This window comes from Hemiscyllium ocellatum, chromosome 45, assembly GCF_020745735.1.
Source record: "Hemiscyllium ocellatum isolate sHemOce1 chromosome 45, sHemOce1.pat.X.cur, whole genome shotgun sequence".
Taxonomy (NCBI): Eukaryota; Metazoa; Chordata; class Chondrichthyes; order Orectolobiformes; family Hemiscylliidae; genus Hemiscyllium; species Hemiscyllium ocellatum.
In genome coordinates this window covers 21,649,490-21,664,719 of record NC_083445.1, presented here as the reverse complement: position 1 = coordinate 21,664,719, position 15,230 = coordinate 21,649,490, and the positions used below count along the sequence as shown (strand labels likewise).

Below are 15,230 nucleotides of genomic sequence, written 5' to 3'. Positions count from 1 at the left end.
TTCCCAGCTTGGCGAACAGAACCACAACAACGACCACCTGAGCTACAAATTTTCTCACAAACTTTGAATAGAAAGGGAGGCAAGAGAGGAGGGGGAGTGGCATTTTTGATCAGGGATAGCATTACAACAGTGCTGAGGGAGGATATTCCCAGAAATACATCCAGGGAAGTTATTTGGGTGGAACTGAGAAGGGATGATCACCTTATTGGGATTGCATTAGAGACCCCCTAATAGTCAGAGGGAAATTGAGAAACAAACTTGTAAGGAGATCTCAGCTATCTGTAAGTGATAGGGTAGTTATTGTAGGGGAGTTTAACTTTCCAAACATTGACTGGGACTGCCATAGATGGAGGTTTAGATGGAGAGGAATTTCTTAACTGCATACAAGGCATTTTTCTGATTCAGTATGTGGATTTACCTACTAGAGAAGGTGCAAAACTTGACCTATTCTTGGGAAATAAGGCAGGGCAGGTGACTGAGGTGTCAGTGGGTGAGCACTTTGGGGCCAGCGACCATAATTCTATTTGTTTTAAAATAGTGATGGAAAAGGATAGACCAGATCTAAAAGTTGAAGTTCTAAATTGGAGAAAGGTCAATTTTGACAGTATTAGGCAAGAACTTTCGAAAGCTGATTGGAGGCAGATGTTCGCAGGTAAAGCAACGGCTGGAAAATGGGAAGCCTTCAGAAATGAGATAACAAGAATCCAGAGAAAGTATATTCTTGTCAGGGTGAAAGGGAAGACTGGTAGGTATAGGGAATGCTAGATGACTAAAGAAATTGAGGGTTTGGTTAAGAAAAAGAAGAAAGCATATGTCAGGTATAGACAGGATAGATCGAGTGAATCCTTAGAAGAGTATAAAGGAAGTAGGAGTATACTTAAGAGGGAAATCAGGAGGGCAAAAAGGGGACATGAGATAGCTTTGGCAAATAGAATTAAGGAGAATCCAAAAGGTTTTTACAAATCAATTAAGGACAAAAGGGTAACTAGGGAGAGAATAGGGCCCCTCAAAGATCAGCAAGGCTGCCTTTGTGTGGAGCCACAGAAAATGGGGGAGATACTAAATGAATATTTTGCATCAGTATTTACTGTGGAAAAGGATATGGAAGATATAGACGGTAGGGAAATAGATGGTGATTTCTTGCAAAATGTCCAGGTTACAGAGGAGGAAGTGCTGGATGTCTTCAAATGGTTAAAGGTGGATAAATCCCCAGGGCATGATCAAGTGTACCCGAGAACTGTGGGAAGCTAGAGAAGTTATTGTTGAGCCTCTTGTTGAGACATTCGCATCATCGATAGTCACAGGTGAGGTGCCAGAAGACTGGAGGTTGGCAAACATGGTGCCACTGTTTAAAAAGGGCGGTGAGGACAAGCCAGGAAACTATAGACTGGTGAGCCTGACCTCAGTGGTGGGCAAGTTGTTGGAGGGAATCCTGAGGGACAGAATGCACATGTATTTGGAAAGGCAAGGACTGATTAGGGATAGTCAATATGGCTTTGTGCGTGAGAAATCATGTCTCACAAACTTGAGGGTTTTGAAGTAACAAGGAAGCTTGATGAGGGCAGAGCAGTAGATGTGATCTATATGGACTTTCAGTAAGGTGTTCGACAAGGTTCCCCATGGGAGATTGGTTAGCAAGGTTATATCTCATGGAATAAAGGAGGAACTAGCTATTTGGATACAGAACTGGCTTAAAGGTAGAAGACAGAGGGTGGTGGTGGAGAGTTGTTTTTCAGACTGGAGTCCTGCGACCACTGGAGTGCCATAAGGATCAGTGCTGGGTCCTCTATTTTTCGTCATTTAAATTAATAATTTGGATGCGTACAGTTAGTAAGTTTGCAGATGACACCAAAATTGGAGGTGTAGTGGACAGCGAAGAGGGTTACCTCAGATTATAACAGGATCTGGACCAGATGGGCCAATGGGCAGAGAAGTGGCAGATGGAGTTTAATTCAGATAAATGCAAGGTGCTGCATTTTGGGAAAGCAAATCTTAGCAGGACTTAGACCATAGAACGTTACAGCGCAGTACAGACACTTTGGCCCTCAACGTGTCATACCATCTGAAGCCCATCTAACCTACAATATTCCATGTACGTCCATATGCTTGTCCAATGATGACTTAAATGTTCTTAAAGTTGGCGAATCTACTACCGCTGCAGGCAAAGCATTCCATACCCTTACTACTCTCTGAGTAAAGAAACTACCTCTGACATCTGTCCGATATCTATCACCCCTCAGTTTAAAGCTATACCCCCTCGTGCTCGCTGTCACCATACTTGGAAAAAGGCTCTCCCTGTCCACCCTATCTAACCCTCCGATTATCTTATATGTCTCTACTAAGTCACCTTTCAACCTTCTTCTCTTTAACAAAAACAGTCTCAAGTCCCACAGCCTTTCCTTGTAAGGCCTTCCCTCCATACCAGGAAACATCCTAGTAAATCTCCTCTGCACCCTTTCCAAAGCTTCCACATCCTTCTTCTAATGCAGTGACCAGAACTGTATACAATACTCCAAGTGCGGCTGCACCAGAGATGTGTACAGCTGTAGCATAACTTCATGGTTCTGGAACTCGATCCCTTATTAATAAAAGCTAAAACACTGTATGCCTTCTTAACAACCGTCAACCTGGGTGGCAACTTTCAAGGATCTGTGTACACGGACACGGAAATCTCTCTGCTCATCTACACTACCAAGAATCTTACCATTAGCCCAGTACTTTGCATTCCGGTTACTCCGACCAAAGTGAATCACCTCACACTTGTCCGCATTAAACTCCATTTTTAACCTCTCAGCCCAGCTCTGCAGCTTATCTATGCACGGTGTGTTGCTAGTTCATAGCTCCTTGAAAGTGGAGTCGCAGGTAGATAGAATAGTGAAGGCGGCGTTTGGTGTGCTTTCCTTTATTGGTCAGAGTATTGAGTACAGGAGTTGGGAGGTCATGTTGCTGCTGTACAGGACATTGGTTAGGCCACTGTTGGAATATTGCGTGCAATTCTGGTCTCCTTCCTATTGGAAAGATGTTGTGAAACTTGAAAGGGTTCAGAAAAGATTTACAAGGATGTTGCCAGGGTTGGAGGATTGGAGCTATAGGGAGAGACTGAACAGGAAGGGGCGGTTTTCCCTGGGGCGTCGGAGGCTGAGAGGTGACCTTATTGAGGTTTACAAAATTATGAGGGGCATGGATAGGATAAATAGATAAAGTCTTTTCCCTGAGATCGGGGAGTCTAGAACTGGAGGGCATAGGTTTAGGGTGACAGGGGAAAGATATAAAAGAGACCTAAGGGGCAACTTTTTCAGGCAGAGGGCAGTACATGTATGGAATGTGCTGCCAGAGGATGTGGTGGAGGCTGGTACAATTGCAACATTTAAGAGGCATTTGGATGGATTTGGGCCAGGTGCTGGCAAGTGGGACTACATTGGGTTGGGGTATCTGGTCGGTGTGGACAGGTTGTACCGAAGGGTCTGTTTCTATGCTGTACATCTCGATGACTCTATGACCAATTCCAAGGTGAAACCATTCAGACTTGGCCTTGTATCTCTGGTTCGTTCATAATGTTTTGAATTCCTTGACCTAATTGCATCACAGGAGCGCCGAGTGAAGACATTCAATAAGTAGACAGTGTGAAATGAACACTAGAGGCTGAAGTGAAATGCTACCTAGACAGCATTGACTGCAATTTTTAAAAAACTCAAGCACAAAGATACTGGTCTATACAATACTACAATTTGTACCATATCAAGAGTAGACTGCACGCTACACTGTTGCAAACTAGGATCCTCATTGACTCAGCCTTTGGTGAAGACAACAGGGGTAAAAAAAAGCCATCACTGATACCTCAATACATTGAATACCTTAACTTCAACACCTCAACAAGACTGATCTTTCCCTGGAAAGTTCTTTGGCCTCCCGTTTTAGTTATCAACACCTCAGCACAGTGGGGTTTGCCATTTGATATGCCAGTGAATTGAGTGCCTGGCACCCAAACAATCCAAAGGGGAAAACAGTGGTTTTGTGACAATGTCATTCAATCAGTAATCCAACATGCCAGGCTAACATTTTGGGGACATAGGTTCAAATTCCACCGTGGCAGATGATGAAATTTGAACTCAATAAAAATCTGGAAGAGAGAACTAGCCTAATGACAGCTATGTAACTATCAGCGATCACTGTGAAAACCTATCTGGTTCAATGATATCCTTTCAGGAAGGAAATCCGCCATCGTCACTCAGTCTGGCCGATGTATGATTCCAAACACAAAGCAAAGTGGCTGACTCTTAAGTGGTCGCTGGGTAATTAGAAATTGACAATAAATGCGGATATCTCATTTATTTTTTAAAAAAATACCTTGAGATGACTCAGTCTAACATGCAGCTAGAGGCAACTGTAATGCAAACCAGCCCACTGAATGTGGTGAGCTGGTACACCTGAACAGTAGCTGCTACAAATAGACACTGCTTGGCACTGTGGAAAACCTACTTTCTGATCGAGTGAAGGGAATCTCTTCTTGCAGCTTTACTCAATGGTACAATAACCTACAGTCTCAAGCTAGCTTTTTTGTGGCTCAGTTATGGACCAGGCCAAACCCCTCAAAATATATTAAAACTGCCTCGATCCTAACTAAAGATAAGTTATTAGGGTTCCAGATGCAACTCGGTTGGTCAAACTACCAGTCTTGAAGCAAAATACACTTCATTCATATTATTAAAATACAACAGAAGGAAGAAAGAAATTGGAAAAACTTAACTCTATTGGAAAACTTAACAGAACTGTACAATATTTTATTAAATAGTAACTGCTCCAATACAGTAACATCCTATAGCAGCACAGATTGTCTCACATACAATTCTAGCAGCAGAAAGAGAACCCCAACTTTTAGCTGTAACAGAGAGAGGAATAACACATTGTACATTTAGCTTCAAGACCCCAGCAGCAAATGCTGCTGAAAGCTAAAACTAAAAAGGAGAGATTTACCATGGTGGTGCCTAGACTGGAGGGCATGTCTTATGAAATAAGGGTGAGAGCGCTCCAGCTTTTTTCATTGGAGCAAAGGAGGATGAGGGGTGACTTGATAGAGATGTACAAAATGATGAAAAGCATAGACAGAGTGGATAGCCAGAGACTTTTTCCCATGGCAGAAATGCCTATCACGAAAGGGCACAATCTTAAGGCAACTGGGGAAGGTTTAGGGGAGATGTCAGAGGTAGGTTCTTCACACGAGTGTGATGGGTGCATGGAATGCACTGCTGACAGTGGTAGTAGAGTCACATCCATTAGGGACATTTAAGCGACTCTTGGATAGGCATTTGGACGATAGTAGAATGAAGGATATGTAAGTTAGTCTGATCTTAGAATAGGATAAAAGGCCGGCACAACATTAAGGCATTCAGGCTGCTTCTACTGTTCCAACTTGTTAAAAAAAATCTAAGGCCTCACTTGCTGTTTTATTAGCTTTGAGCAGACCGCTCGGTACCCTATAAAAACAAAGCAGGACAAAATAACTTCTTAAAGCCATAGTATTGTCACACTCATATCAGTCAAAATACTCTCACTGGTCAGCTGCTCTATATCCACACTGGAGATAGTCACATAGTTAATGTCCGATGAAAATGAGGCTGTTATCCTATTGAGAATAACAAGACTGAGCAGTTACTTATGGAAAGAGACTGCCTAAAGCTAACGGGTTAAGATGTCCTGGGCTGTAGCCAACATCTGGACTCACTTTGGCTCATCCATAGGTCGCCATTCGACAGAATGGTAAAGTCCCTGTACATTCACCAGCCACTCCCTTAGTATAGCCGTGGTGTTATCCACATTGTGGTCTGTCGCTACCCTAAAGGAAAGGAAAGAACACAATGTAATCAACCTCATTAATTGTGTATAGCATCTTCGCCAAAAGTGAAAACTGACCCTGTTTTCATCTACCAGAAAAACTGCCTTTCAAATTCCAAGGACATTGCAGCAATACACGATCATGCTTATGCCCCAAAACGTAGACTCTCTTGCTCTCGGATGCTGCCTGACCTGCTGTGCTTTCCCAGTGGCACACTTTTCAACTCTGATCTCCAGCATGTGCAGCCCTCCTTTGTCTTATTTTGGTGTTCTACAATTAATGTTCATTAAGACACTGAGGACCCCGCTTGTGGGATCACTTGTATTGAACCTAAATTAGCAGATTGCACCTTGGTTTAATGTTTCGTCTGAACAACAGTATCTCTGACAGTGAGGGCTCCTTTGGTACTATACTAGACAGTCAGCTTGGCTTGTGTGCTAAGCTTGTGAAGTGGCACTATAACTTTCAAGGGACTCAGGTGTTACCAGCTGTCCCAGGGCTGGAAAAAAGACATTTTGATTCAAGTAACTGTTAAGCACGTTTTGGTTTCTGACTGAACAAATAATGGCAATTCTTCAAAACACAATCAGAGGGTCATCTGCAGATCTTCACATGAGGTATAATCAAACCTCAGAGTCATGGCTAGAGTATCCAGAGGAACGTGAGCCCTTCTCGGATAAGATGGGCTTCCCTGAAATATCTGACATGTCATGGATACACGAGTGAAAAAAATAGTAACAGGAGATGCCAGTATGAAGCAGCAACTAACTGCTGCTACAACTGCCCTTCCCACACCCAATGAGATGGCTTTTCAGCTCAATCTTAAAAAATTCTGCCACGATTATGCAAAACAAAAGTCACTCTGAAGATACACGCTGCTATCAAAGCCAGCGTTTTTCTCACCCCTAGCTGCATGACAACATTGCAGTGAGCCACTTTCTTGATTTATTGCAGTACCTGTGGTGAAGACCCTGCTAGGCAGACAGTTATAGGATTGCGAATCAGTGACAATGAAGGATTGTGGATCTGGGATTAATTTGGGGTGTCACATGGTTTCAAAGGGTTAGAAATGTCATCAAGCATTTTTCTTTCTATTCCTGGGTTATGGTTGTCATTGGCTAGTGATATCATTCACTGCCTATCCCTAACTGCCCTGGAAAAAGTAATGACAAGCTGCCACCATTGAACCGTTGTAGACACTGGGGTGAAGGGCAGCACAGCGGTTCAGTGTCCTTCACAGCACCAGGGTCCCAGGTTCGGTTCCAGCCTCGGGTAACCGTCTGTGTGGAGTTTGCACATTCTCCCCGTGTCTGCGTGTTTCCCCTCCGGGTGCTCCAGTTTCCTCCCACAATCCAAAGATGTGCAGATTTGGTGAATTGGCCATGCTAGATTGCCCCTAGAGTAGGTCATTAGTCAGGGGTAAATATAGGGTAGGGTATGGGTCTGGGTGGGTTACTCTTCAGAGAGTCAGTGTGGACTTGTTGGGCCAAAGGGCCGGTTTCCACACTGTAGGAATTCTGAACAAAAAGACCCACTCAGTGCTGACAAGGATGGTGTCTCAGGATTTTGACTTGGTGACAGCAAAGCAACAGTGATGCAGTTCCAAGTTTGCAAGTTGGAGGGGAACTTGTAGGTGTTGGTGCACCTATTTATTTACTGCCTTTATCCTTCTAAGTAGTAGAAGTCAAGTTTGAAAGACACTATTGAAGGAGCCTTGGTGAGGTGATGCTCGTATAAGGCACACTCTACCAGCATTGGTGGGCGTGAATGTTGAATGAATGTAAAATGAACAAGAATGAATGCACTTCAAAACACAAATGGATGGCAAGTCAAGAGATTTTAGGAAATACGGTATGTTTAAACAAAGAAAATCTCCAACTGTAATGGTCAGCACGTTGAGTATAGGAGGTGTCATGTTGAGGCTGTAGAGGACATTGGTTAGGCCACTTTTGGAATAATGCACTCAATTCTGGTCTCCCTGCTACAAGAAAGATGTTGTTAAACTTGAAGGGATTCAGAAAAGGTTTACAAGGGTTGGTAGGAAGAGGCTGAACAGGCTCAGGCTATTTTCCCTGGTGCTAAGGGTGACCATATAGAGATTTATAAAATCATGAGGGGCATGGATAAGGTGAATAGACAAGGTCAAAACTAGGAGTTCAAAACTAGAAGGCATAGGTTGAAGGTGAGAGGGAAAAGATATAAATAGGACTTAAGGGGCTATGTTTTCACACAGGGGGTGGTGTGTGTATGGAATGAGCTGCCAGAGGAAGTGATAGAGGCAGATACAATTACAACTTTTAAAAGGCATCTGGATGAGTAAATGAATAGGAAGGGTTGAGAGAGTTATGGGCTAAATGGAACTAGATTAATTTAGGATATCTGGTTGGCACAGATGCATTGGACCAAAGGATCTATTTCCATGCTGTACATCTCTATGACTCTAACTGCACTGAACAATGGAAGTCTTAAAGTCCTAAACAACAGCCTTCTCTGTCTAAGGCACACAGGCCAAGAAGGATAACAAAGGCTTCTTGCATCAGAGGGAGCAAACCCTCGACAACATTGAAATAAATTTAAAAGACTGGAAAAAATAAGGCATTTGGCTGGAGATTTGTGCTTCTCCAGCACATGGAATTCCTCACTGCTCTTCCAAACTTATTTGGAACATAGCATTAGAAATCAGAAAACTGAAAACTAAATAAATAAACTTATATTTCTATTCCATTATTTTTTCAAAATGCAGATGAGAAAAAGAATGTGCTTATTTTGTCACTGCCAACATTTTTATTATATGTTAATAGATCCTGTTGTATAAACTTTATGAATTCCTTGAATAGATCATTATTTTTGTCTGCAAGCAGATCATTAAACAGCATCCACAGATTCTGAACGAGGGCATTTATCCCATCAACCTGCACCAGCTCTTTAGCAGGACTGTCCAATTAGTCCCATACCCTTGCTCTTGCCTGCAGTGTGTCAAACTTTTTCCCTCCCGTCTCGCAATTCTTTTTCAAAATGTCGAGTCTAATTTCCATTATGCTTTCAGGCAGCTGGTTCCAGATCATAACTCAATGCAGAAAGAAAATTCTCTTCTCATCTTACCTCTGGTTCTTTTTCCAATTACCTCAAATCTGATCACTCCATTTCCATCTCCCCTGCCAGAAAAAGTGTTTCTCTTTATTCACGCTTTCAAATCGCTTCATGATTTGTCACACTTTCATCTTCTCTTATCTTCACTAAGAAAATCTGTGTCTCTCTACCCCTACTTAACTGAGGTTATTTGATCAATGGAGCAAAGACTTTACATTCCACACCCCTAATCATAATCATTCTTTTAGACTAATACCTTAGAGCTTTCCCACACGCTCTCCCTTTCCACACTTATAAGGATCCTATCTCCAATGTAGATATATATTTTACATGATGTAATATACAACGTTGAGCACAGACTTCCAAATATGATCTGCCCAGTGCATTGTAAAATGTAATCTTTCTTGATTTGAACTCTAATGCTGCAGTATAGGAACATTTATTTTCTCTAGTTTCATTCACCACGTTATATCTGTTGTGTCTGCAGCCTTTTCCTTTCTAATGTTCCAGTGAAGTTCTATTTACGGCATTTTCACAACTCGCATCTGTTAGACTGACGTGCCAAACTTCTGTAAGGTTAAACATCACTCTCAACATGTCAATACAACAGTGCAAGCGCTTTGAATCCTTTAGCTGCCTCAGCATCTACTGCTCCAGTGATGATAGTTTTCACAAAATTGCTATGATGCAGGTGGTGGCCATGTGGTCCATTGTGCCAGCACTGGCTCTCCAAACAACCATCACAACTTGGTGTCACTCTCCCACCCCTACTCCTGATTTATATTTAAATAATCATCTCTTGAATGCCTGGATTGAAACTTCCCTCACCAGAATTCCAGGGAATGTATTTTAGATCCTAAGCACTCACTGTGTGAAAATTCCTCACTCGTCTTCTGCAAATCACAAACTGTGCCTCTTATTCTTGACCCTTGTACACAGGAACCATTTCTCCCTATCTCTGTTCAACCACCTTGTGATTTTGAAAACATCCATCAAATCTCCTCTCAGCCTTTTCCTTTCTTAGATGAACTTCATAGGTGCTCCTGTCTAAATTCATAACTGAAGCTTCTCATCCATGGAGCCATTCTTGTAAACTAAAATTAATTAATTACACCATAAACACCTAACATACATTAAACCCTAGCCCAACAATACCTCAAAATTCAAAATCTGTTCTTGTGCTTACAACTTTAGAAGATCTCTTCACACTAACTCTTGGCAACATTGTTAATAATGATTAGAAACTCTGCCATAATCCTGTGGGATTCATCTCAACACACTTACCTTCATCCAATCTAAACCTCAACTCACTCTGACACAACTTTTTTTTATATTTCTACACAGTCCCAAGTAATTGATCAGGATTGAATGCCACTTTTTATTTAATGAAGTTTCGCACGTGGCAATTTGCCAAATCTTGCCAAGTAAACTACAATACAGGAAAGAACACCAACAATTTTGCTCAAAACATTCTGCCAGAGGTTTGCCAGGCAGTGTAAGTTTCTTCTAAATGTATTTGTTTAACGGCCAAGAATTTGTGACCACAGCTTGCCATTATTGCCAGCTAAAACCGTGAGCGACGACTGGCATTTGAAAAAGCACAGCTAAACCGACTTTGCCAATGCCAACCTCATAGTAAACTTATCACAACCAACCTGTGGACTGCACAGTCCGGGGGAAGTGAAGTTACGATGATAATGACTGATTATATTCTTATTTAATCGCTACCTCCTGTTCTGCTCAGCGATGCATCAAAAGGGTATTGATCTGCTAATTAAGCAACAGCACAGGAGGCAATGCCTTGAATGCAACAGTGAACCTCAAATGGTAAGTAATCTAATCCACACTGTAAGTAATCTAATCTAATCTAATCTAATGGCATGTGAGTTGCATTCATCCTGATAGTGGTCAGTGAGTCAGAATTTATACTTCGTTTGGCTGCTGTCTTCTTGAATGCAGTGGATTGCTGATCTTAAATACTGTCAGTTTACTTTGCAACAGCAGGTCATTCGATCCATCATGTCTCTACAAGCTCTTTCCAGTTTATCCTATTCCTCTCAGCTCAGCCCCATAACTTTGAAAATTTACCTTTTCAAATATACACCCAATTGTCTTTTCATTTTGAATCGCCTTCCATGGCCTGTTCAGCCAAATCATTCAAGATCACAGCAACTCCTGCTTTAAAAGGAATTTACTCTTGGTTTTTAACCCAATCTCCTTGAAATGTCCCTCATGTTGCAGCCGTCCAGGACAATGGTTAGGCCACATTTGGAATACTGTGCGCAATTCTGGTCTTCCTCCTATCGGAAGGATGTTGTGAAACTTGCAAGGGTTCAGAAAAAATTTACAAGGATGTTGCCAGATTTGAGGATTTGAGCTACAGGGAGAGGCTGAATAAGCTGGGGCTGTTTTCCCTGGTGGGCGGCACAGTGGCTCAGTGGTTAGCACTGCTGCCTCACAGTGCCAGAGACCCGGGTCCCATTTGCCAGCACTTGGCCCATATCCTCTAAACCCTTCCTATTAATATACCCATCCAGATGTGGTTTTACTTTTGTAATTAGATTAGATTAGATTCCCCTACAGTGTGAAAACAGGCCCTTAGGCCCAACAGGTCCACACCGACCCTCTGAAGAGCAACCCACCCAGATTATTCCCCTACATTTACCCCTAACTAATGCACCGACACCACAGATTGGCCAATTCATTTAACCTGCACATCTTTGGACTGTGGGAGGAAACCAGAGCACCCGGAGGAAACCCATGCAGACATGGGGAGAATGTGCAAACTCCACATAGACAGTTGCCACTGAGCCACCGTGCCGCCCTTATAATGTGTGCAGTTTTGGCTACCCTGTTATAGGAAGATTATTATTAAGCTGAGAGAGTTCAGAAGAGCGGGATGTTGCTGGGAATGGAGGCTTTGAATTAGAAGGAGAGGCTGGATAGGTTTGGACATTTTTTACTGGAACATAGGAGGCTAAGAGGTGACCTTATAGAGATTTATAAAATCATGAGGGATATAGATAAGGTGATTGGCAGACGCCTTTTCTCTACAGTGGGGGATTTCAAGACTCAGGAAAATATTTTTAAGGTAAGAAGAAAAAGATTTGCCCAAGGGCAAATGTTTTACAGAGAGTGTGGTGCATACATGGAATGAATTTCCATAGAAAGTTGCACACGCAAGTATAGTTACAATGCTTAAAAGACATTTAGATAAGTACATGAATAAAAAATGTTTGAAGGGATATGGGCCAAGTGCAGGTAGGTGGGACTAGTCTAGTTTGGGATTATGGTTGACATGGACTGATTGGACTGAAGAGTCTATTTCCGTGCTGCATGACTGTATTACCAACTCGGCAAGAGAAAGTACAAAATAGTTTCAAGAATCAGGCTGGGCCTTAACTCTGGATTGACTCTACCTCACATTAATACTGAAGGAGGTTGACAGCCTTAAAGCGCACAGAGGGAAGGTGATGAAGTGAAACCAAGTTGGAATTTACTGAAACACCACTCTATCCAGTATTCAAAGTAAGGGAAGAAAACAATTAGCCATTAAACAGCACACGCATTTGTTGAGATGGGTACTCCTACTGACAGCACAAATTTGAATTTATATAGCATCTCCTACACAGTAAAATGTCCTACTTCAGAGAAGCATAATTAAATGTGGAGCCACTTAAGATGATATGAGGAGGTGATCCAAAGCTTGGTCAAAGAGTTGGATTTTAAACAAATTCTTGAATGAGGAGAGCACAATAATGTTATTTAAGGAGGCCGTTGCAGAGAAGCAGTATGAACACAATGAGCCAAAAAGTCCCCTTCAGAGTTAAGTGCCTTGACAGCCGAAGGAATGGCCACCAAGAACACCACATGCTCAGAATTGCCTGCATTTTTGAACACTGCAACTGATCCAGGTGCAAAGACTTCTACAGGTCAGGAGGCCCAGTCCTGATTATGGGGAAGTGCTTAATGGGTGTATACTTCAACCAAAGCCATGGCACAGTGCTAGCACTGTCTCAATCACTGCCTGCCCCACATCACACCATGCTGCAGACAAAGGCAGCTTTAATGCAGGCTCATACTCAACCCAACTCCCCCGACAGATTCCACGATGCACACAGTTATACAGAGCTCCTGAAAATCTGAAAGATTTCAGAAAGAACCTCTTTAATTCTACCGCCACTACTAAAGTACTTTCATATAGAGTTTGGGCTCAGTTAACAGGATTAGAAGGCAGGGGATGACTACAGCACTTATTGCTATTCCAACACTGATCGTCTGATGTGCAGGGGGAGTGCTACAGAGAGCTAAGTAACAGGAGGTTACAGAGGGCTGTTAGCACCATACCGTAGAAGAAAGTAATGTGATCCACATTATGTCTATCCATGAGAGTAATCAGCTGCAGCTTAATGCATTTGCATTTTCATTTCTTACACAGACGTAGGCTGTGGGTTCAAGACAAACTCAAGACACTCGCCACAGATTCAGTCAGACGGCTCACCGAAGTACTGAGTGAACGTTAGCTTGTCAAAGAAGCCAATTTTGTTTGAACTTTGTTAACATTGCATGTTAAACCCACACCTCATCCTCCTCTCAGGCGGATGTAAAAGATGCTGCAGCTTACAAGCATCTTGCTTGGTGTCCAAAGCAATCGTTTATCCCTCAACCAACATTACCCAAAAGCTACAGATGGTGAGGCAGTGTGTGGGATATTCTGTGGGAGCGGTCAGACACCACAGAAAGGTACACCTTTGCCAGCTGTATCGATTTTCAAGATCTGAAGACCTTGTGGTCGGCAGACTCTTCAAGCAAGTGCAACTAGAGAAAAGTGTACACTCCCAGTCTGCTTCAACAGAAACGACCTTCATGCTCACTACGTAGTATGAAGGTTGCATGAACTCAGTAGCAATCAGACAGCCACACTACCTTCCTGCCAACGTGCAATGAAAGTAAACAGTGGAATAGGTCTCGTGCATGCCAAGAAAACTTTCCAAAGCTTTCAGGTTCCTCTTCCTATCTCCTAACACACTCTGTGTATCTCCAGTTCTGCCCCTTGCCTTTGGAAGTCTGGGCCTAGACTCTGGCATTCTGTTCCTAAACCTCTTGAGTACTTCCCTCTAAGATATTCCCTGCCTCTATAACCAAGTTACCAATCTTAATGACTCAAGTCTTTGAATCCCAGTCACTCTTTTTGGCAAATAATGTTCCTGTGAAGCTGTGGGAAAAGATTTGCTAACCCACAATAGGCCCACAAAAGCAAATACGCCAAATTGTACCAGGACACCCAGAATTCCCGAGCAGCTCACAAACTGGATCAGACAGCACGCAGACAATGGAATACGCTTTAAGCTCCCATGGACATGACAGAGATCTCAAAGCCCCAAGGGCAGTTTCACGACCCAGCAATACAAAAGCCACACAAAGAGCAGTACAGACAGAGAGGCATCAGCAAGGACATGCTCCAGGAACAGGACAATGGAAGCACCTCAGCACTTCAGAAAAGACTTTAACACCTACTTGTGAAAATGAATGTCAGAATGCTGCAGTGTGTGAAGGAACAGGACATTCATCCGATAAACTGTTTTCTAATTAGCACCCTTGCAACTAAATTACTCCATTTCCAAAAACATTGTAGTTTCCCGTTTCTTAATCAGTGTCATTGTGCAGCATTACTATAAAACTGGTCTCATCCTCAGCTCTAGGAGGAGAAAATCTGATCTGTCTGTGCAGTTCTGTATTAGCCTGGGTCAATTTCTCTTCCAGCGATATCGCTTGCAATAAACTGTCAATTTCACTTCAAGCTGTATTTTGTGATCTCTAACCTATTGGGCAAATTTCTCCGACAGAAGCATCTTGAGATGTTTGACCAGATTAAAGGTGGCACGTTGGTTAGCACTGCTGCCTCCTGCCTCAGACAACTGTCTGTGTGGAGTTTGCACATTCTCCCAGTGACTACGTGGGTTTCCTCCGGGTGCTCTGGTTTCCTCCCACAGTCCAGGTTAGGTGAATTGGCCATACTAAATTGCCCATAGTGTTAGGTGAAGAGGTAAATGTGGGGGAATGGGTCTGGGTAGATTGCTGTTTGGAGGGTCAGTGTGGACTTGTTGGGTCGAAGGGCCTGTTTCCACACTGGAAGTAATCTAATCTAATCTAATCAATACATGATGTTGTTGAATATCTTAAAACTTCTCAAGAATTGAGGACTTCGGAATGCTCTTCCATAAAGGGCCAAGTTAGAGTATTTAAATATTTTTAAGGTAGAGGTAGATAGATTCTTGACTATCCTGAGGATGAGAGATCATTGGAG

At 42.6% G+C, this 15,230-nt stretch overlaps 1 protein-coding gene across 2 annotated transcripts in view; it reads right to left on the bottom strand.

Moving 5' to 3' along the window:
• colgalt1a (collagen beta(1-O)galactosyltransferase 1a) overlaps positions 1–15,230 on the bottom strand; it is a 62,860-nt gene that overhangs the window by 21,616 nt on the left and 26,014 nt on the right. The window contains exons 1-2 of one of the 2 annotated variants that reach the window (XM_060854905.1): positions 8,936–8,971; positions 5,723–5,833 (exon numbers count right to left, since the gene is read on the bottom strand). In XM_060854905.1, the coding sequence (XP_060710888.1) occupies positions 5,723–5,736 (14 nt within the window). In that variant the 5' untranslated portion in view covers positions 5,737–5,833; positions 8,936–8,971. Of the gene's footprint in view, positions 1–5,722; positions 5,834–8,935; positions 8,972–15,230 lie in introns of those variants that run through there. The other variant, XM_060854904.1, reaches the window with a different exon arrangement.